A 20,637-nucleotide genomic window follows, 5' to 3' on the forward strand; every position below is an offset into this window, starting at 1 on the left:
GTGCGCACATCGGCGCTGGCTTTCACTGGCGGGGCTGACTGGTGCGCGGTTCGCTCGAACCCTCCAGACCGCTCCTCGCGCTGAGGGGGAATCGCTGTCCCCCATTTTGTCGGTTCGCTTCTTGCACCCTGTTGGATCTCCTTGTCCACAGGCCCGTCGGCGCCGGCAGCTCTTTACGTTCGGCCTCCGGCCCGATGGAAGAGCCTCCCGCCAAGCCCCTCAGCTGTGAAGAGAAGGAAAAGGTGCCAGGGGTGCGCGGGAAGGGCTGACGCGGGTCACGGAACCCCGCTTTCCCAAAGATGTAGGGCTTTTCGTTTGGTTTGCTGTTGGAGCAGGGCAGCCGTATTCTCTCCAACCTGTCCGCAGCTCCCTTCAGGTCTGAGGGATGCGGAGAGTAAAAGTGTCTGCTCGCGCGTTTCCTTACCACATAACACGTGGAACTTGGTGGAAAAAAGCCGAAATCCCCCCCCATTTTAGTCACCGATTATTTGAAAGGCAAAATTAAAACGGGAAGGAGATGTTGCTATCCGCCGGTTCGATCTGGATGGCGTCAACGGCCACTTCATCCGGGTCTCCCGTGTGGGACACGATCGGGAGCGGGAGGGAGACCCGAGGCGCTGGCTGCGGCTTAACCACCGAGCACACGCCTCCCTGAGGTGCGAACCTTCTCTCACCCTTCCCACCCACTCGGTCTCGCCCGCTCGTGCTTCCGGATCGCTTACAACTGACGCTTCCACACATCTTTTTGTGTGTGTGTGTAGAATATCCCTGACTATCCAAAAGTAATAAGTACCTAGTAAAAAAAAAATTCTTTTTGAGACGGGCATTTTCCCAGATGTTACGATCTTAGCGGTTCTGCAAACTTCCGGGTTTTTGTTTTGTTTTGTTGTTGTTGCTTTTCCCGTCACATGTTTCACAGCCGCTTTATGACCGACTGATCTGCCTTAAATTCTGTGTAGTATTGTGTGGTTCCGCCGTGCCCGCTCGTTGTCTTTAGCTGTTTCTGGACTACTTGACTTCCATTTGTAGAAGTAACTTAAAGAAGTCCGTAAAGCCCAAACAAGGGCAACTTTATAAATGTGTCACTTAATGATTATTATTTTGTAGACAGGTGTTCGATAAGTGCTCTAGAAACTAGAGGAAAAACTAGACAGAGTTGGCAGTTTGTCTAGTATATTAGACAGGCAGGAGTTAGCGAGGAAAGCGATCATGGTGAGGTTTTATTGGCTGAAAGATGAGTGGCCCTAAGAGCTTCCTATGAAAAGAAACACACAGGGTGACTTTGCTGCAGAGAAAAGTCCTTTGAAACACAGAATCCAGAGAGATGGCCGAGATCTATATTCAGACAATAATATTGTGACTGAATGCGTTTATTAAATGAGTCTCTGGTGAATGCCTACTTGGTGCCCAGCTGGGAATTCAGCAGTTTCAAGCTCCAACTTCCCTGGTGGTTTGGTCCTAAACACCCTTTTAGTTGTGTTTGCCATGGATCTTCTGTGGTTTCCTCTGTTCGTGCCAGCTTTCCCTCTGATCTTCCCACAGCTGGCTCTTTCTGCTCCCAGGGCAGGTTGACTAGTCCTCAGAGATGCCTCCCAAACCACTCCAGTTAGAGTAATCTGTAATCACATCACCCTCCTTATCTAGGAATTTAGTATCTTGTGAAAGGATCTTATCTGTTCATTTGTGGTGTTTGCCCTATCCTTTACTGAGGGGTAAAATGTGTTGACTTCCCTGAATCTGACACCTAAAATAGTGTCAGGGATCCTTGCAGGTGCTGGAGAAACCCAGGGCATCGCCTCACCAGATAGTCTTTTCTGAATGACTTGAGGAGAGTAGCTCCAACTGCCTTTCAAGGTCTCGGGGCCAGAGAGAAGATACCTCACAGTGTGGTCCAGTAAATGCTGGGATCTGGTGTCTAATCTAGATTTGGGGAAGGACCCAGAACCCCAGGGAAATAAGTTTCAGGCGAGGTTGGAGGATTCAATAGGAATTAATAAGGGGAGGAAATAGAGACAGATCATGGGATGGTACCGAAAGAATGAGCAGATTGGTGCTTGGTGAGAACTGAGAGTAGGTCTGTGGGCCAGTGGCCGGTGCCACTCCCTGCCCAGCGCCTTGCTGAGGAGCCACTCCGAGCACTGCGCAGTCCCATGGGAAAAGCATTGTATCCCTTCCCTTGGAGTCCTCCTTTCCACCTACTTACTTACTCTTGTTTTTTTTCTTCCAGCTAAAGGAAAAATTAGCATTATTGAAAAAGGAATACAGCAAGACTCTAGCGCGGCTTCAGGTAAGTGAACTGTCAAAAGAAGGTAGTACACTACAGACTAAATGAAAAGATTTTCTGGATAAGAATCAAAATGTTAAAAAAATTTTATTTCTTGAGCTGCTTTTTTTTCCTCTAGCGTTCCCAAAGAGCTGGCAAGGCTAAGAATTCTAACAAGACAGCAGAAGAACAGGAAATCTTGCCACAAGTAAACCGCTCAGGTAAATACACCTCCTCACTTGTATTTTATTATGCATATCCAGGGTATATTTGGCTGCCGTTTTGCCTACAACCAGAAGAAAAGAACTAGAATAAACTCTTAACTAATATTAAAATTCATATGCCATAACATTGACTCAAGAAACCATGTTTTAGTTGGATTGTATATTTAGTTGCTCATTTTCCCTCTTGTTGTTTAGAACTTATATTGAATGCTTAAATATTGGCAATATTTTTAAAACACTTAGGTATCGTTGGATCATCATACATTCACAGGAAACATGTCTTAGGGACTGATGTTAGACAGTGATTAAGACACCACTTGTGCTGCCCAAGTCCAGTAACAAAGGGCCTGGATTGGAGTTCCGGCTCTGCTCCAATGCAAGATTCCTGCATATTGTGCTCTTACAAGCAAGGCAGCAGAGAATGGCTCAAGTAATTGAGTCTCTGACACACATGTGGGAGAGTCAACTTGAGCTCCTGGTTCGTGCTTCAGTTTGGCCTAGCCTTAGCTGTTGCAGGCATTTGGAAAGCAAGCATCGGATAGAAGATCTGTCTCCACCTGTCAAATAAATAAAAACTTTTTTTTTCTTTTAAGGTTTATTTATTCTTATTGGAAAGGCAAATCTGCAAAGAAAAGGAGAAACAGAAAGTTCTTCCAACTGCTGGTTCACTCCCCAGCTGGCTACAACGGTTGGAGCTGAGCTGATCCAAAGCTAGGAGCCAGGAGCTTCTTCTCGGTCTCCCATTTGGGTGCAGGGTCCCAAGGTTTTTGGCCATCCTTTACTGGTTTCCCTGGCCACAGCAGGAAGTTGGATGGGAAGTGGAGCATCTAGGACATAAAACGGTGCCCATATGGGATTCTGGCATTTGCAAGGCAAGGGTTTAGTCACTGAACCATCATGCGGGCTCAAATAAATAATTGTTAGATCACCTTTTCAACACGGTTCTGTTTGTTTACACCTACTTAAAAGTCTCTAGCTTGTTTAAAAATTTTAAAACTTGGGCTTTAAGCCCGGTGCAGTAGCCTAGTGCCTAAAGTCCTCACCTTGAAAGTGCCAGGATCTCATATGGGTGCTTTTTCTAATCCTGGCTGCTCCACTTCCCATCCAGCTCCCTGCCTGTGGCCTGGGAAAGCAGTTGGGGATGGCCCAAAGCCTTGGGACCCTGCACCTGCATAAGAGACCTGGAAGAGCTCCTGGCCTCTGGCTTCAGATTGCCATAGCTCTGGCTGTTACAGCCACTTGGGGAGTGATTCAACAGACAGAAGATCTTCCTCTCTCTGTCTTTCCTCTCTTTATATATGACTTTCCAATAAATAAATAAATCTTTAAGCAAAAACAAAAACAAACAGAAAAAAAAAAACTCGGGCCTTGATCTGCCTGAATGAAATGCCATTCTTGAATAAATGTTTGATAGTATTTACATATATATAATATTTAAAAATAAGAGCAGAGTATTGCTTGTATTGTTTTAAAGCAGAAATATAATTACATGCTTTTTCTTCTCCTCAGAACCTAAAAATAGAGTGTCACCTAATAACAAGTTACAGATCAATACCCATTTCGGCCAAGAAACCAGGGCAAAGGCATCTGTCGCACTTGATGTTGAGCCCGAGTCCTTCAACCCTGGAGATGGCCCAGAGAAAGCATCATATCCTCAAGAAGCTGGTGATACCCCAACACATTTTCCTTGCGGGGTCAGTGACCCTGATGGTGAGAAACAGCAGAATAAGCTGCTAGGGCGAAGAAAGCAGCAACAGAAGAAAATCTTCTCTCAGAAGAGAGAGTATTTTGACACTGATCCACCTGTCGTGTCTGAAAAGAGGCTAAAGGAACTGGAAAATGACCACAGCAAGAATCCCGGGTCACCAACTGAGATTAGAATTCAACTTTCAAGTCCGAAGCCTGAACTCCTTGATTCTCCAGTGCCAGTTACAGGATCTCACAGCGGCGGATTCATTGCACCAGCTGCCAAGCCGAATAGAGATGCTGATCTACTCTTAAGAGGAAATATGTGCTGTGATCAGCATCTTGAACGCCTGCTTCCTACAGATAACTGTGAACATTTTATTCCAGGCTTCGAAAACAGTAGCCCTGTTTCACCTGTTTGCCTGAAGGCGCAAGGCAAAAAACAGACTGACCTGACAGATAACCCAGGAGTAGGTAAAGCTGTAAGTCCAAGTAGCCAGCTGCCCAAAAGCACTAACTGCCAGGCCGGTAATTCATGTCCTAAGAATGAAGTCACTGACAACAACTTACAAGCAAATAGGAAGCAAAATGTAGAACAGAACCACGCACAGAATTCTGTCAGCTCTCCCGGTCACAGTCTGGATGGTAACAATGCAAGTCTTCAGGAAAATGACGCTGTGACTCAGTCGGAGAGTCCCAGCTCAAAAACAGCTTCTGCTTCCACAGAGAATCCCATCGATTCATGCACAGTGGTTGAAGGCCTGCCGTTTCCTGCAGAGTACTATGTTAGAACAACACGAAGCATGTCTGCTTGCCAGAGAAAAGTAGCCCTCGAGGCCGTAATTCAAAATCATTTAGGGACCAGGAGGAAAGAGTTTAAAAGCAAACGTAAGGAAGCAACGGATCGTTTAAAGCATTCCTGTAAAGCAACTGAGCAAAGTGAAATCAGGATGTCAGACGCATGCGCAGGAACAAGTTCAGAAAGTCCTTCACGGAAGCTCGTGTCGTTAACTGCGGCTAGCTCTCCCACGGGACGCGTTGAAGGCAGTAAGATCTCTAGGAAGGCAGTTACCCGACCACCTAATAGACGGCACAGGAGAAAAAGAAAACTGGTCTGTACCCCGCCGTTGGATCATGAATTACCTTTGCCAACTTGCAACATATCAGATGTTAATGGGTCCGAGGAGGAAGTCACCTCGCACAAGAATCGGGACAACAAAGCAATTAATCATGGTGACAGAGTTAAAAGTAAGTTAAAGCAGCAGTTACTGTGTGCTTGGCATGTTGGAAATGCTGTGTATTAGCTCGTTGAATCTCCACAGCAGTCCTTCGGGAGCTAGAATCCTCACTTTCTAGAGAAAGAAAATATGGCATAGGGAGATTAAAGTGACTTTATTTAGCCAGGATTCAAATCCAGCAGTGTAGTCTCAGAACTCAGGAATGTGGCTGAAAAGTTGATCTTAAAAGGAAAATATATATATTGGGCGTTACCACTAAAGTTACTATTTACTCAGATGCAGTACAGTCTTTTTTTTTTTAAGGTTCATTTATTTATTTTTAAAGGTTTATTTTTATTATTTTGTTTTATTGGAAAGGCGGATATACAGAGAGGAGAGACAGAGAGGAAGATCTTCCGTCCGATGATTCACTCCCCAAGTGAGCGCAACGGGCCGATACTATGCCGATCCGAAGCCAGGAGCCTCTTCAGGGTCTCCCACGCGGTGCAGGGTCCCAAAGCTTTGGGCCATCCTTGACTGCCTTCCCGGGCCACAGGCAGGGAGCTGGAAGGGAAGCGGGGCTGCCGGGATTAGAACCGGCGCCCATATGGGATCCCGTGCGTGCAAGGCGAGGACTTAACCACTTACGCCACCGTGCCGGGCCCCATTTATTTATTTTTAAAGATTTATTTATTTTATTGCAAAGTCAGATACCTATAGAGAGGAGAGACAGAGAGGAAGATCTTCTGTCCAGTGATTCACTCCACAAGTGCCAATCTGAAGCCAGAGGCCAGGAGCTCTTCCTGGCCTCCCATGTGGGTGTAAGGTCCCAAGGCTTTGGGCTGTTCTCAACTGCCTTCCCAGACTACAGGCAGGGAGCTGGATGGGAAGCAGGACCACCGAGATTAGAACCGGTACCCATATGAGATCCTGGCATATTCAAGGCAAGGACTTTAGGCACTAGGCCACCACGCCGGGCCCTAGATGCAGTACAGTCTTTATCTTAGGTAGAATGCTGATATAAGTAGAACAAAATGTAAGCAAAAGAATTCCTTGGAAAACTTAGATATGACCATATAAAACTAAGGCCTGAACAACAACATGCATAAAGTAGGATCTCTTTTAAGTCCATGGAACAAAACATTTTGAAGAATATGTTATAATTCAGACTGTATTCATTATTCATTACTGTAATCATATCTAATAAAATGAAATCATACCTAATAAAAATACAAAACTTGGGCCCGCATGGTAGCCTAGCGGCTAAAGTCCTTCACCTTGCACACACTGGGATCCCATGTGGGCACCGCTTCTAATCCCAGCAGCTCCACTTCCCATCCAGCTCCCTGCTTGTGGCCTGGGAAAGCAGTGGAGGATGGCCCAGAGCCTTGGGACCCTGCACCCGCGTGGGAGACTTGGAAGAGGCGCCTGACTCCTGGCTTCGGATTGGCTCAGCTCCAGCCGTTGTGGCTTCGATGGAAGGTCTTCCTCTCTGCCTCTTCTCCTTGCTGTATATCTGACTTTGGGAACAGTTCAGTGGCATTTTAGAACACACAGATTTGTGCATCCCTGTCTAAGGAAGAAACCAACAATCGGGCTCTCCCTGTGTTTACCTTTTCTGGATTTTTCGTATTAACTGATGATATCAATGTCTGGGCTCTTTTGTGTGTAGCTGCTCTCACGTAGTGTTTTCCAGAAACGCCCACCATACCGTAACCTGCGTCAGTGCTGCACGCCTTTTTATGGTTGAATAGTGTCCCTCTTTGCTCGAAAGGGTAACTGACAAGAACAATGTGATAAGAAGCATGTACCGTAGACTGCCCAATGGTCACCTGTTGCAATTGGAACTAGCATGGACTTCAGAGGTTGAAAATCTGTTTCCTTTAGGAGGGACAAAGAGAAAGGAGGGAAAGGAGAGGAATCGACATGCCCGGGGTTATGCAACCGGTAAATTTGAGCCTGAACTCAGTTCTGATTTTCTTTCCTTCCCTCACTGAATGCTGCCAACACTGCCGTCTCGAACACTGCAGAGGGAAAACTGCTTGTTAATGACTGTGCTATTTGTTGAACCCTCAGCCCGATTTCAAAGCAGTGGAACTTTTTAGTGATGTTTGAGTTTCAAAACTCTTTGTTGCCCGTTAATGTTTCTGGTTGCTTTTTCACCATTGCTTATGTTTCTGTTTTAGGGAAGGAAAGTCATTGTGAGACCGAGGACTCTCGTCCTCCCGTTAGCAACGCTTGTTTAGCTTTGGGTGATGATGCTGTCGGTGATCGCCTCCCACACATGAGATGCCAAGTATAACGGAACTATTCTCTTGTCCCAATGCCACAGGGTGTGAACTACCTGCTGAAGACTTTGGGTGCCTTCAGCTGGAGAACCTGAAGCTGTGCTCAGAAGCAACACGTGAGCCTTTTGGGTCAAAACTGTGTCGGGAGAGGCTTTTCCAAGAAGATAACTGTTTAATGGAGGAACTGACTCCGAAGCCAATAGATACAGAAATGGAGGACGTGCAAGAAGAGCATGGTCTGTTTGGAAGAGCGCACCCTAGCGAGCCAAAGCTTCAAAACCAAAACGGCAGGAAGGGCCTTTCTTCCTCCATTCTGCTTTTCACTCCCTCAGATACCGCTGAGCCTGATGCTCCTGACAGGGCCGCTGCAGATGTGTGTTCACCTGTTTTGCCCATGTTAGGTACTACTCCAGCTTTTGGCTCCCAACCGTACTGTGAGGAGACGTCTAGAGAGGGTGCTGGGCAGGCCTGCTCTCCACCCCAATTTTCTCAGGTGAAAGGCCCAGTCAGTCCTGAAGGTGATAGTAAGCACCGCGACAGTTCAGCCCGTGTGTCAGGCAGGCAAGGACAACCCACCTGGGACTGCAACTCCGGCCCCTCGGCCACACCTCCGCCAGTGGAGTCACTCAGCGTCAGAGAAGATCCACTCTGTGGAGACCCATGCCAGGAGCGACATACACGTTTGGTGGAACAGGTGCAATCTGATTGTGATTCGTAAAGGGACGGAGTGTCTGGGTGACGGGGGAGAGCGTGATTCCTGACACGTCGGCCCCTTGCTCATGCAGCGTGTTTGAGCAGGTTTTCTTGATGCTTTGCACTGCAAACAGTAAGCTCATTCTAGGAAACTTAGAGTTCATTTTAAAAATGTTGCTCAGGTGCAGGAGATTTGTCCACACTGAAGCAGTTGCATTGGAGCTTTGCTGCTGTTACTGGAAGAATTAAAAACAGGAAGTAGACATTTTGAGGAATGAGTGATGCAGACAGATAGCATCTAGTCAAGTATAGATTAACGGTGTGACTTTTGTCTCCACAGACGGAAATGGCAGATCCTTCTGCTTGTGATGACTCTCTAAACTCCCACGACCTACAATTGGTTTCAAAGTTAAAGGTCAGAAGAATATTTGCCTTATAGTGTATATTATATCTTAGATGTGAAAAACTTAATGAACTGAAAAAACATTGTTTTGGTTTCAAAACCATTATTGTTCAATTATTAGAAAGGCAGAAAGAGAGAAAGCAAGCCTGGGCTTCCCTCCACTCGTTTCCCCTCTAGATGTGTGCCAATCGCCAGGGATCAGGCAGGCCAAGACTGAAGCTGGGAACTCAGTCCAGTCCCCCACACGGGTAGCAAGGGACTCGGCTGCTTGACCCATCCCTGTCGACCCCAGAATGCACATCAGCGGGAAGTGGGAACTGGGAACAGAAGCAGGACTGCAACCCAGATGTTCCTATTCGGGATGCAGGTGTCTTCATTTCTACACCAAACACTGCCACAGCAAATTAAAATTAAAAAGAAAAAGTTGATCGATAGCCTCTCCCTCCTAATATGATCAAACACCCTGGTAAACAAATGCAGAAAAAAAGATTTGAATTTGAAGTTTATATGAAGCTGTTGCCAAGAATAACGGAAACTAAGTAACTCTACCTAAATTTAGACCAAGCACTTTGGAGAAAGAGTCAAACTGGAACCATTTATGCCTTCCTATCCAAAAAAGAATGTATGTCTAAAGTAACCAATGCAAAGATTGGATAAATAAAAGGGAAATGCAAAAGGATGTTTAAAATGGTTGAAATAGTTTTATGGGTCTTACATTATAAAAAAAAACTATATACAGAGTTACGTAAGACCCATAAGACTGTTTTCAACCATTTTAAACATCTTTTTGCAATTCCCTTTTATTTATCCAATCTTTGTATTGGTTACTTTATATATATATATATATATATATATATATAAAAGACTTTTATATATATAAAAGACTTTAGCTGCTAGGCTACCGTGCTGGGCCCTATATATATATATATTCTTTGCATATAATATCTGTTATATGTGTGTGTGTAAAAGGAGACTTCTTCCAGTCTCCTTTTAAAGTAACTGTTGATGTCATTCTGAGTCAGAGTGCTTCTGGTTCCTGCTCTGTGGATGTGAGTGCCATGTGGTGGGAAAGAGCTGGTGTCAAAGAATCATGCATCATAACTGCCTGTGAGTACGTCGTGGCTCTGTGGAAACCTCTGGATGCTAAGCGGTGGAAAAAAAATTATACGTGGCACTTCAAAGAGGTGAGTTGGAATCTTAGAGCTGAAAGAAACGTGGGCGAGCAGGTACTGTGGCTGGTTAAGCTGCTGCATGTGATACTGGCATCCCACGTGGGCGCTGATTCCTATCCTGGCTGCTCCACTTGTGCTCCAGCTACCTACTAAATGCACCCGGGAAAGCAGCGGGAGGTGGCTGAGCGTGCTTGGCCCCTGCTGCCTATGTGGCAGGCCCAGAGGAAGCTCCTGGCCTCAGGGCCAGCGGGGCCCAGCCCTACACCTGGTGATCATTTAGGGAATGAATCAGCAAGTAGAACACCTCTAGCTCTTGCTTCTCCGTCTTTCCCTCTCTAACACTGCCTTTCAGGTGAAAATAAATCTTTTACAAAGAAATAAAAAGATGTTTACATTCATTTTTGTGTCAACGGAGCTGGACAGCTTACCTTTACCAGGATCTGTGACCAGGTAGGGCAGAAGAGAGAGGAGAGGCTCTTCCATACCTCACTACCCCGGGCCAACATTTTATTATTATTTTTCTTACATATCTATTTTTATTTTTATTGTAAAAGCAGATTTACAGAGATCAGAGAGGAGGATTGTCTATCCTCTGGTTCATTCCCCAAGTGGCCACAACGGCTGGAGCTGAGCTGATCCGAAACCAGGAGCCAGGAGGTTCTTCTGGGTCTCACCCTCGCCAGGGCAGGGTCCCAAGGCTTTGGGCCGTCCTCTGCTGCTTTCCCAGGCCACAGGCAGGGAGCTGGATAGGAAGTGGGGCTGCCGGGATACGAACTGGTGCCCATATGGGATCCTGGTGCATGCAAGGAAAGATTTTAGCCAGCTGAGCTATTGTACCAGGCCATTTTTATTTAGCTTACTTTATTATTATCTTGCAGTTTATTTATTCTTTCAGACATACAGAAAAGGTGTCCTGGGTGTATTTGTAAGCCCAGAATCTAGACTCTCCTGTTAGCACCTTGTTGTATTGTATTTGCATGAGCACCTGCATAACCAGGAATAGGTTTTTATGCTGAATCTCTTGGAGTAGCCTGAAATTTCCTGTCCATTTGACTTCTAAACTTGCTGGGTTTTTTTTCTACTTTTCTGTGTTTATATCACTCTGGGCTTTTTCCACTCTCATAAGTATCTTACAAGGTTGCAGTCCTAGTATGCTTCAGTGTTAAAAATCTGTCATTTGTCACCATACAAACCTTTTCCCTTTGGCTCTACATGTTTTTCATACTTGTTTGTGCTTCCATCTTGTTCTCTGCGGTAGCCATGGCTTCAGGTGCTGTGCTTTGTGCAAGGTGCTCGTGAATCAGCGTGCATAGTCTTCCCTTCACCTGCCAGATGGATGACTTGCTAACTACCCAGTTGGTGGAAGTGTGGCTGCCTTAAGGAAGTAATTAGTAAACAGTTACGTGTACAGCTTTTGGGGATTTACAGCTTGTAGGCTGTTTTTTTTTTTCTTTCTGAACCTTCTGAAATGTGCTCTAATATTAGAAACTACCCTGATACAGTGAGAATGCAGAAATATAAACGAATGTAATACATTTTGGAAATTTCAGTTAAAAGTGAAAACCAACTGTAATGTTTGGCTACTTTGTTTTATTTAGATTCCAGTTTTACAAATAGTTCCTGTGCCTGATGTCTGTAACCTAGTGTGTGTAGCTTTAGGAAATTTGGAAATCAGAGAACTCAGGTATGTAATACGGAGGAGTGGTTCAGGCTTTTCTTCATCATTGTCTCTGGTGAGCTTGTTCTGAGTGCAAGTTATACTAGTGCTGGACAGTAGTGTCCAGATTTAAGTCTTGAAAGAATCTAAACTTAGGTGTAAAGAGAAATTTGCTTTGTTTGGTCTGATTTGGTTTTAAGAAGTATAGATATAAAAAGGGGTTTTTTTGTGTGTGTGTTTTTTAAAGATTGATTTATTTTTATGGAAAATCAGATTTACAGAGAAAAGTAGAGACACAGAGAGAAAGATCTTCCACCTTCTCGTTCACTCTCCCAATGGCTGCAATGGCCAGAGCTGAGCCAATCCAAAGCCAGGAGCCAGGACTCCCACACGGGTACAGGGTCCCAAGGCTTTGGGCCATCCTCAACTGCTTTCCCAGGCGACAAACAGGGAGCTGGATGAAAAGTGGGGCCTCTGGGATTAAAACTGGTGCCCATAATTCTGGTGCATGCAAGGCAAGGGCTTTAGCCGCTAGGCTACCATGCTGGGCCCAATAAATTTGTTTTAAAGAGAAAATTAGAATGACATGTTTGAAGTTTCCATTTTAAATTTGAAACTGTTCTTTTACTGTAAAAGTCTTTTGATTTTAAAGATTTATTTATTTTTGTTGCAAAGTCAGATATATAGACAGAGGAGGAGAGACTGAGAGGAAGATCTTCCCCCTGTTGATTCACTCCCCAAGTGATTGCAATGGCCAGAGCTTCACTGATCTGAAGCCAGAGGCCAGGAGCTCTCCCAGGTCTCCCATGCAGGTGCAAGGTCCCAAGGCTTTGGGCCATCCTCCACTGCTTTCCCAGGTCATAGGCAGGGATCTGGATGGGCAGCAGGGCTGCCAGGATTAGAACCAGCACCCATATGGGATCCCGGCACGTTCAAGGTGAGGATTTTAGTTACTAGGCTACCGTGCCGGGCCCAATAAATTTGTTTTAAAGAGAAAATCAGAATGAAATGTTTGAAGTTTCCATTTTAAATTTGAAACTAATCTTTTAGTATTAAAGGCTTACTCCTGGCTTTACCTCATTTTCCCTTTTATTTTATGTAGGGCATTACTTTGTCCCTGTGATGATAAAAGTGACAAGCAAGTACTACTGAAATCTGGAAACATAGAAGCTGTGGCTGGCCTGACCAAGAGGAGACTAGTCAGTAGCAGTGGCACCCTGGACGACCAGCAAGTGGAAGTCATGACATTTGCAGAAGATGGAGGGTGAGAAAAGTGTTGGATGATTTTATTTTACTTTTTTTTAATTATTAGGGAATGATTTTCTCACAGATTTCAGACAAACTGGGTTCCTGGGATCTCGCTGTTCTGTGCGTGGAGCTGGCATGGCAGGCATGCCTCAACACTGGGGTATGAGAGAAGCGAGCGAGACAGTTGGAATCCAGACACAGCACAGGAGGTGCCAGGGTTGTGACAAATGCAGTCTGCTGGTTCTTCCATGGTCTGCCCCTCCTCTGTGGCTTTTCGGTACCTAGCCCCTTTCCCCAGGGCCCCACTGGCTGTCCGGGCTTTGGTGACCGTTAAGACGCTGACTGTGTAAGCATACCTTTCTAGCTCTGACCTCTTTCTTGACCTTTTGAGCTGCGTGCCTACCGCCTAGGTATCCTGTGGCTAACTCAGATTATCCATGTTGACAGCTGCGCTCTTATCACAGCTCCTTCTCTGTCTTAACTCTGCCTTTCAAATAAGTAAATGTGGCACAGTGCTTAAGCTGCTGCCTGTGACACTGGCCGCCCGCATGAATGCTGGTTTGAGAGTCCTTGCTGATGGCTCAGTGCTTGGGTCCCTCATCTCCACATGGGAGATCCCGACAGAGTTCCAGGCTCCTGGCTTCTGCCTGTCCCAGTTCTGACTGTTGGAGACTTTGGAAAATGAGCCAGCCCTGAAAAGATCTTTTTCTCTGTCTCTCTCAATATATAATGCTGTCTTTCAAATAAATAAATCTTTTTCAAAAGTAGAACACCCGAAATGAGCATTCTGTTTATGATATACCCATTATATTTTATTGCTGTCATTTCTGTCTTAGGAATCAAGGCAAGGATCTTGTCTTCCTCAGGGCCTGTTGCCATAATGCAGGCAAGAGTGCAATACTGGTTTGCTTAAATTTGGCAAGTGTTAATGAACATGAGAGGAAGCAGGAAGATTGGTGGTGAGATAATAAAATCACCAGGACTTGGTGACTGGCTGGATTGGCAGAAATGAGACAGGAGAATGGCCAGGTTTCCGGACTGCTTGCCTGGGTAGATGGTATGCAGTTGATTTATTGAGATGCAGAAAGACAAGATTCAAAAAGGAAAGCTGTGAGTTTCATGAGGAATTTAAGGTGCTTGCAGAATCCTAGTAGGTGATATGAACTAGTATATACTTAGTGGATAAGGTCTAGACTGTACAGGATTACTAGTTCAAATATTTCTCAGAGGTTTGGTTAGTTTATTGTATATTGTTCAATAATATGGAGAAATGCTTACAAGCTGCTTTAGTACAAACTCATTTTGAATGTTGCTTTGAATGCAGAATCAATGAGAAGCACTTTTTGATGCCTCCTGAAGAGGCCGTAACAACTTTCGCCGAAGTCCAAGGGATGGAGGAAACCCTGCTTGGCACAACGGGGATGAGCAGTATTGTGATTTGGTAAGTTTCCACTCTGGGTACTCCATCTCCTCTGAAGGACGCAGACATACCTCCAGCTTTGTAAGTCTTGAAATTTAGAGAAGAGAATATATAAACAGGATTCTAGGGTTTGGTTTTGTTTTAAAGATTGTTTATTTGAAAGTCAGAGTTCCAGAGAGAAGGAAAGAAAGAGATCTTCCATGTTCTGGTTCATTCCACAAATGGAGCATCTTGCCTCTTTTTCCACTCTTTGCTTCCACGCAGTCTTCCATTCTCTATTGTTTTGATCTGCATCTAGTATAACTATATACGGTAGATCACAATTATGAGGATTTTAGGTGAGGTCTCTCATCCACTAAATGTGGTTTCCTGACATTTGTCTTTTGTGTAAAATTTAGGCCTAACAAGAAATGCCAGAAAATCACAATTCTAGCATTGAGTCACTGTTCTGATAGCAGTATATGAGGTACATTTGATTATGGAAAGCTTTTGTCAAGCAAGTCGGAGAGACTCACCCTTAGCGATGTAACAGATTCAATCTAAAGTATCAGACTCCTGGGAAAGTTGACCTACAATTCTTTTAGCTAAATTTGTGAGGAAACAAAACTAAGATAGTATCTTCTTAGTTTATTCCTGCATCTCCTATAAGATGCCATGATGAATAAGAAAATATTATGGGGCCCAGCATGGTAGCCTAGTGGCTAATATCCTCCCTTACACGTGCCAGGATCCCATATGGGCACCAGTTTCTAATCCCATCCAGCTCCCTGCTTCTGGCCTGGGAAAGCAGTCGAGGACGGCCCAAAGCCTTGGGACCCTGCAGCCATGTGGGAGACCAGAAAGAGGCTGCTGGCTCCTGGCTTCAGATCAGCTCAGCTCCAGCCGTTGTGGCCACTTGGGGAGTGAATTAGCAGATGAAAGATCTTCCTCTGTCTCTCCTTCTCTCTGTATATCTGACTTTCCAATAAAAACATAGATCTTTAAAAAGAAAATATTCTTGAAAACCAACTTGTTGAGAAAATCTGATATGCTTTTGTTTATGTTGTTGTTTTCTAAGGAATTTAAAAACTGGTCAACTCCTGAAAAAAGTGCACATTGATGAATCTTACCATGGTTCAGTCTGTCACAAAGCCTATTCGGACATGGTAAGTAACGACCAAGGTGACACCATAGTTTGGTTCTGTTTTTTAAGATTTATTTATTTTTATTGAAAAGGCAGATTTACAGAGAGATGGAGATACAGAGAGAAAGATCTTCCATCCACTGGTTCATTCCCCAAGTTGCCACAATGGCCGGAGCTAAGTCAGTCTGAAGCCAGGAGCCAGGAGCTTCTTCAGGGTTACCCATGCAGGTGCAGGGTCCCAAGGCTTTGGGCCGTCGTAGGTTGCTTTTCTAGGCCACAAGCAGGGAGCTGGAAGGGAAGTGAAGCAGCCAGGACACAAACTGGTGCCCATATGGAATACATGTGCATGCAAGGCAAAGACTCTAGCCAATGAGCCATAGCGCTGGACCCCTGAAAAACATTTTTTCCAAAAGATTTATTTATTTTTTATTGCAAAGTCAGATATACAGAGAGGAGGAGAGATAGAGAGGAAGATCCTCCGTCCGATGATTCACCCCTCAAGTGGCCGCAGCGGCTGGTGCTGCACCTATCCAAAGCCAGGAGCCAGGAACTTCTTCCAGGTCCTCGACTACCCTCCTAGGCACATCAGGGAGCTGGATGGGCAGTGGTGCCGCTGGGACCAGAATTAGTGTCCATATGGGATCCCAGTGCATTCAAGGTGAGGACTTTAGCTGCTAGGACATCGTGCCAGGCCCAAAAACATGCTTAACTTGTAGACTGTGCACAAGTAATTTTGGAGTAGGACTTATCTTCTGCACCATGGTTATATGTGTGACATTTAACCTTTCATAATCTGGCTTTTTTTGAGTCTGGCACAGTAGCCTTGTGGCTAATGTCCTTACCTTGCATATGCCAGGATTCAAAACGGGCACTGGTTCTAGTCCTGGCAGCCCTGATTCCCATCCAACTCCCTGCTTGTGGCCTGGGAAAGCTGTCAAAGACAGCCCAAACCCTTGGGACCCTTCACCCACGAGGGGGACCCGGAAGAGACTCCGCACTCCTGGCTTTGGATTTGCTGAGCTGAGCTCCTGCCGTTGCAATTGCTTGGGGAGTGAATCATCGGGTGGAAGATCTTCCTCTCTCTCTTCCTCTCTGTATATTTGACTTTTCCAATAAAAACAGAATAACTCTTTTTTAAAAAAATTTAAACTCTGGCTTTTTCTAAATATGAAAGTATTTAGGCATTTGAAAAGAAATGTGTTTACTTATATGGAAGGCAGACATAGAGAGAGAGAGAACGAGAGACAGAAAGCTCTTCCATGCTGATTTGTTCCCAGAATGATGGAGTCAGCCAGGGCTAAGCCGTGCTGAAGCCAGGAGTCAAGAGCTTCATGCAGGCCTCCCACACGAGTGCAGGGTGCAAGGACTTGGGACTTCTGCTGCTCTCTTTGCAACACTGGCAGGGAGCTGCCATGGGAAGTAGAATGGGCAGGACACAGACCGGTGCCCATGTGGAATGCCAGTGCTGCAAGTAGCAGTTGAACCTGCTTTGCCACAGCACTGGCCCCGAGTTAATTTTCTTCGTAAAAAGTTGCTGTTTGAGGGATAGAATTCTGATTAGCTCATTACTCCCTAAATGCCACACTTGGGCCAGGCCAAAGCTGGGAGCTAGGAACTCAGTCCAGGTCTCCAGTAGCAGGAATCTAGCCACGTGAGCTATCAGCTGCTGTCTCTTAGGGCCTACATTAGCAGAATCTGAAATGAGTCGCAGAGCTGGGACTTGAACCTGGGCCCTGGGGTATAGGAGATGGGCATCCCAATCACCATCTCCGTCATCAAGGCAGATAGTTCATTTTCATTGAAGACCTCAGTCACTATAAAATGTAAAAGATAGAAGTGAATCCTGCTAATTCTAGAATGGCCCTGTAGTTTGATTTTCCCTGTATTATTCCAAATGAGAACTTTCTCAGCTCCCCTTAACACACACACACACAAACACACACATACATTAGAACTTGTCATTTTGAAGCTGGGAGAGATCTTCCATTTTTTTTTTTTTTGCATAAAAATCACCATAATTAAATCGTTTTTGTCTTCTTAATGTAGAGTGACTGTGTCTAAATCCTAAGTCGGCTTTTGTGGGCTAGCCTAAGAATATCATTGCCATTCACAGGATTGCGAATTTCTATTTGAAGGACTCCATGCATGTTTTTATCAGTCTTCTTTCCCTGTGCCAGCATCTCCTCAGATGGAATGCATGAGCTGTAGTAAGGTGTAAGGTGAAGAGAATGGATGGGCAGCTGGCTTCCATGCCTCCGAATGGTGGTGGGAGAGTGATGATGTGAAAACTTCCTGCTTGGGTGGGACGGGAGTGGCAGGGGCGGGAGTGGCAGTGGCAGGAGACCCAGAAACAATGATTTAATCTCGGATGCTTATAAACCTGGTGGTCTTTTCTGTAATTCTTTGATTTTTGTCTCTACTTGTCTTTTTCTTTTTCCCAACATGCTCCTGATAGCCTGATTGGTTATTAACGTTTTTCTCCTCAATCAGGGGCTCCTGTTCCTTGTTCTGAATCATCCTTGCGCCAAAGATGGTCAGTCACTCGAAAAGCCTGTGTTCCAGCTGATTGCGATTAACCCCAAGACGTCGCTGAATGTGGGAGTAATGCTGTACTGTCTCCCTCATGGGCAGGCTGGCAGGCAAGTGTGCGTGGCCCCCACTCGGAGAGAGTGACATTGTGCAGGGCGTAGTGCAAACCCAGGACCTAAAGGTCACTGCGACGAATGGAAACCATGAGATAGAGCAAGACTCAGTCTCTTGTACAAAGACTGGCCAGAAGGATGACGTTTAGTGGATTATAGTCAAGTTCTAAATTCCCTGTATCTGGATCTCCATTTCAACTTCTGTTAAAAAGCACTATAACTGAATAGCTTTCTTGTTATTTTCAAAAGATTTATCCATTATTTTGAAAGAGTTACAGAGTGAGAGAGACAGAGACCTTCCATCTGCTGATATATTCCCCACATGGCCACATGGCCAGGGTAGGGCCAGGCTAAAGCCAGGAGCTTCATCTGGGTTCCCAAACGGATGGCAGGGACCCAAGCACTTGGGTCATCCCCAGCTGTTTTTCCCATACCATTGGCAGGGAGCCGGAGTGGAAGTTGAGAAGCCAGGTCACAAACCAGACCAGAGCTCACTTGGGATGCTAGCATCACAGGCAGCGGTTTATCCTGCTTCATGACGACAGCAGCCTCGATTGGTTAGAGCTCTAGGCTCCTGACTTTAGCTTGACCCAATTCTAACTGTGGCAGGTGTTTAAAAGAGTGGTCTAGCAGGTGGGGGGCCTCAATTTGTATCTCCTCTCCCCTGCCTTTTAAATAAGATGTGTAGATGTGTGTACATATTATAAACTAGTTGTTTTGCAAATAGCTTTTCATATGAGATCTGAATTGTCTTCTCCGCTTTGTGTCAGGTTCCTGGAAGGTGACGTGAAAGACCACTTTGCAGCAGCAGTCCTGACTTCGGGAACCATTGCCATCTGGGACCTGCTTCTCGGTCACTGCACTGCCCTTCTGCCTCCTGTCTCTGACCAAAATTGGTCTTTTGTGAAATGGTCAAGCACAGATTCTCATTTGTTAGCTGGACAAAAGGATGGAAATATATTTGTGTACCGCTGCACGTGAGGCAGGGCGAGACGAAAACAGTCGTTGGTTACATTTGACATGTTAGTATATTTTTTTCAGTTGTAACGGTAAGAGAGAATATCTTGAGAATACCGAATAGTTACTTTTGATCATCAGAATTAATTTTTATTCTGATGGCAGCACTACTGACCTTAAATAAGTTCATTTGTGCTTTCACTGTGAAAAGGGGTTTTGGGTTGATTTTTGTAATTCTCTGCATTTGCACTTTCAGATTAATTGTTTCAACTCTCCACATTTGTACATTTACTTTTAAAGTTGTACAGAAAGTTTTAAGTGTGAATAAATATTTATTGTGACACATTTTGCTTAATGTATTTTTTCCATTTGATTCAGGTCATTTTCAGAAAAAAAAAGTACTTTTTTTTATTTAGATGGACTACTTTGTCAATGCTTGTACACAAGAGTAAATTCAATAAATGTATACTAATATACAATATGGTTTTCTTAATATTTGAAAAGCAGAGTAAGAGAGAGGGAGAGGCAGAGAGTTTGCGCATGTGCTGGTTCCCTCCCCAAATGACTGTAAGAGCCGGGTCTGGGCCAGACCAAAGCCAAGAGTCTGGAACTCCCGGCCGATCCTCCACATGGGGAATGAGGGCCCAAGAACTGCCACTGCTTTCTCAGGAGCTGGGTCAGACATATAGCAGCCAGACTCAAACCGGCACCGATACAGGAAGCTGGCATGGCAGGCAGTGGCTTCACTCACTGTGCCACGACTTAACCCCTATAATGTACTACTTTTGTTTTTACAATATACATTTTTTTTTAAATTGGAAAATCAGATATACAGAGAGGAGGAGAGACAAAGAGAAAGATCTGACTGCTGACCCAATGCTGCTTTTAATACTTTGTTTTCGCAGATGTAGCAAAAGCAATGTGAATCCTATTAAAATGTCCTAACATGGAGATCCCGTTGTTCTTTTCTGTCCTCCATGTCTTCCTGATGCCGCTGCCTACAGGGTCACTGTAGCCACGTTTGAGTCCGTGGCCCAGATTTCCTGTTTGCCTTAACCTAAGTGGTTTGAGACAGGTTTCTAGGGTATTGGTGTGGTAGTGTGGTTTCAAGTTTTTATTTGCCTAGTATATGTAGAATCTATTTTTTTCCACATGCTTTTTATGATATCTGTTAGTGGTTTTGGTATTACCCTTTGATCCATTTTCTTCTTCTTCTTTTTTTTTTTACATGAGTTGCCAGCACAATAGTTCAACTGCTTCATCCTCTTACCTGTTAGTGCCAGCATCCCATATAGGTGATGGACCCTGGCTGTTCCACTTCTGATCCTTTTTAGGCCTGGGAAAGCAATGGAGGATGGTCCAAAACACTGGGATTCTGCACCCACGTGAGAGACCTGGAAGAGGCTCTTGGCTACTGGCTCCTGGCTTTGGCTCAGCTCAGCTCCAACTGCTGCAGCCATTTGGGGAATGAACCAGCAGATGGAAGATTTTTATCTCTTCATTTTGCCTTCTCTCTGCAAATTTGCCTTTGCAATAAAAATAAGTCTTATAGGGCCCGGTGTGGTAGCCTAGCAGCCTGGCACACACTAGGATCACATATGGGTGCTGGTTCTGGTTCCGGCAGCCCCGCTTCCCATCCAACTC

General features: G+C 45.0%; 1 protein-coding gene across 2 annotated transcripts; it reads left to right on the forward strand.

Annotated features, from left to right (window-relative positions):
- Positions 1-79: 79 nt before the first annotated feature.
- Positions 80-19,332, forward strand: PALB2 (partner and localizer of BRCA2). Of its 2 annotated transcripts, XM_040973197.1 has the most exons (13): positions 80-242; positions 2,228-2,287; positions 2,403-2,484; positions 3,997-5,421; positions 7,723-8,372; positions 8,712-8,786; positions 9,797-9,958; positions 11,545-11,630; positions 12,706-12,867; positions 14,176-14,292; positions 15,329-15,416; positions 17,885-18,033; positions 18,807-19,332. In XM_040973197.1, the coding sequence occupies exons 1-13, from the start codon at positions 195-197 to the stop codon at positions 19,015-19,017; spliced, it is 3,315 nt and encodes a 1,104-aa protein (XP_040829131.1). In that variant the 5' UTR covers positions 80-194; the 3' UTR covers positions 19,018-19,332. The 2 variants fall into 2 exon arrangements, with proteins under 2 accessions (XP_040829131.1, XP_040829132.1); XM_040973198.1 differs by lacking the exons at positions 2,403-2,484; positions 3,997-5,421; positions 7,723-8,372.
- The last annotated feature ends 1,305 nt before the right edge of the window (positions 19,333-20,637 follow it).

The sequence above is a fragment of the Ochotona curzoniae genome, unplaced genomic scaffold (genome assembly GCF_017591425.1).
Source record: "Ochotona curzoniae isolate NIBS_2020 unplaced genomic scaffold, NIBS_Ocur_1.0 contig_2321, whole genome shotgun sequence".
NCBI classification, from domain to species: Eukaryota; Metazoa; Chordata; class Mammalia; order Lagomorpha; family Ochotonidae; genus Ochotona; species Ochotona curzoniae.

What these genes read in the sequence shown, in the direction of transcription:
- PALB2 (XM_040973197.1), top strand. Translation starts at nt 195, where the DNA reads ATGGAAGAGCCTCCCGCCAAGCCCCTCAGCTGTGAAGAGAAGGAAAAG. An exon ending in ACATTTGCAGAAGATGGAGG is followed by an intron (nt 12,868 to 14,175) that starts GTGAGAAAAGTG and finishes CTTTGAATGCAG; the next exon opens with AATCAATGAGAAGCACTTTT. An exon ending in CCTCATGGGCAGGCTGGCAG is followed by an intron (nt 18,034 to 18,806) that starts GCAAGTGTGCGT and finishes GCTTTGTGTCAG; the next exon opens with GTTCCTGGAAGGTGACGTGA.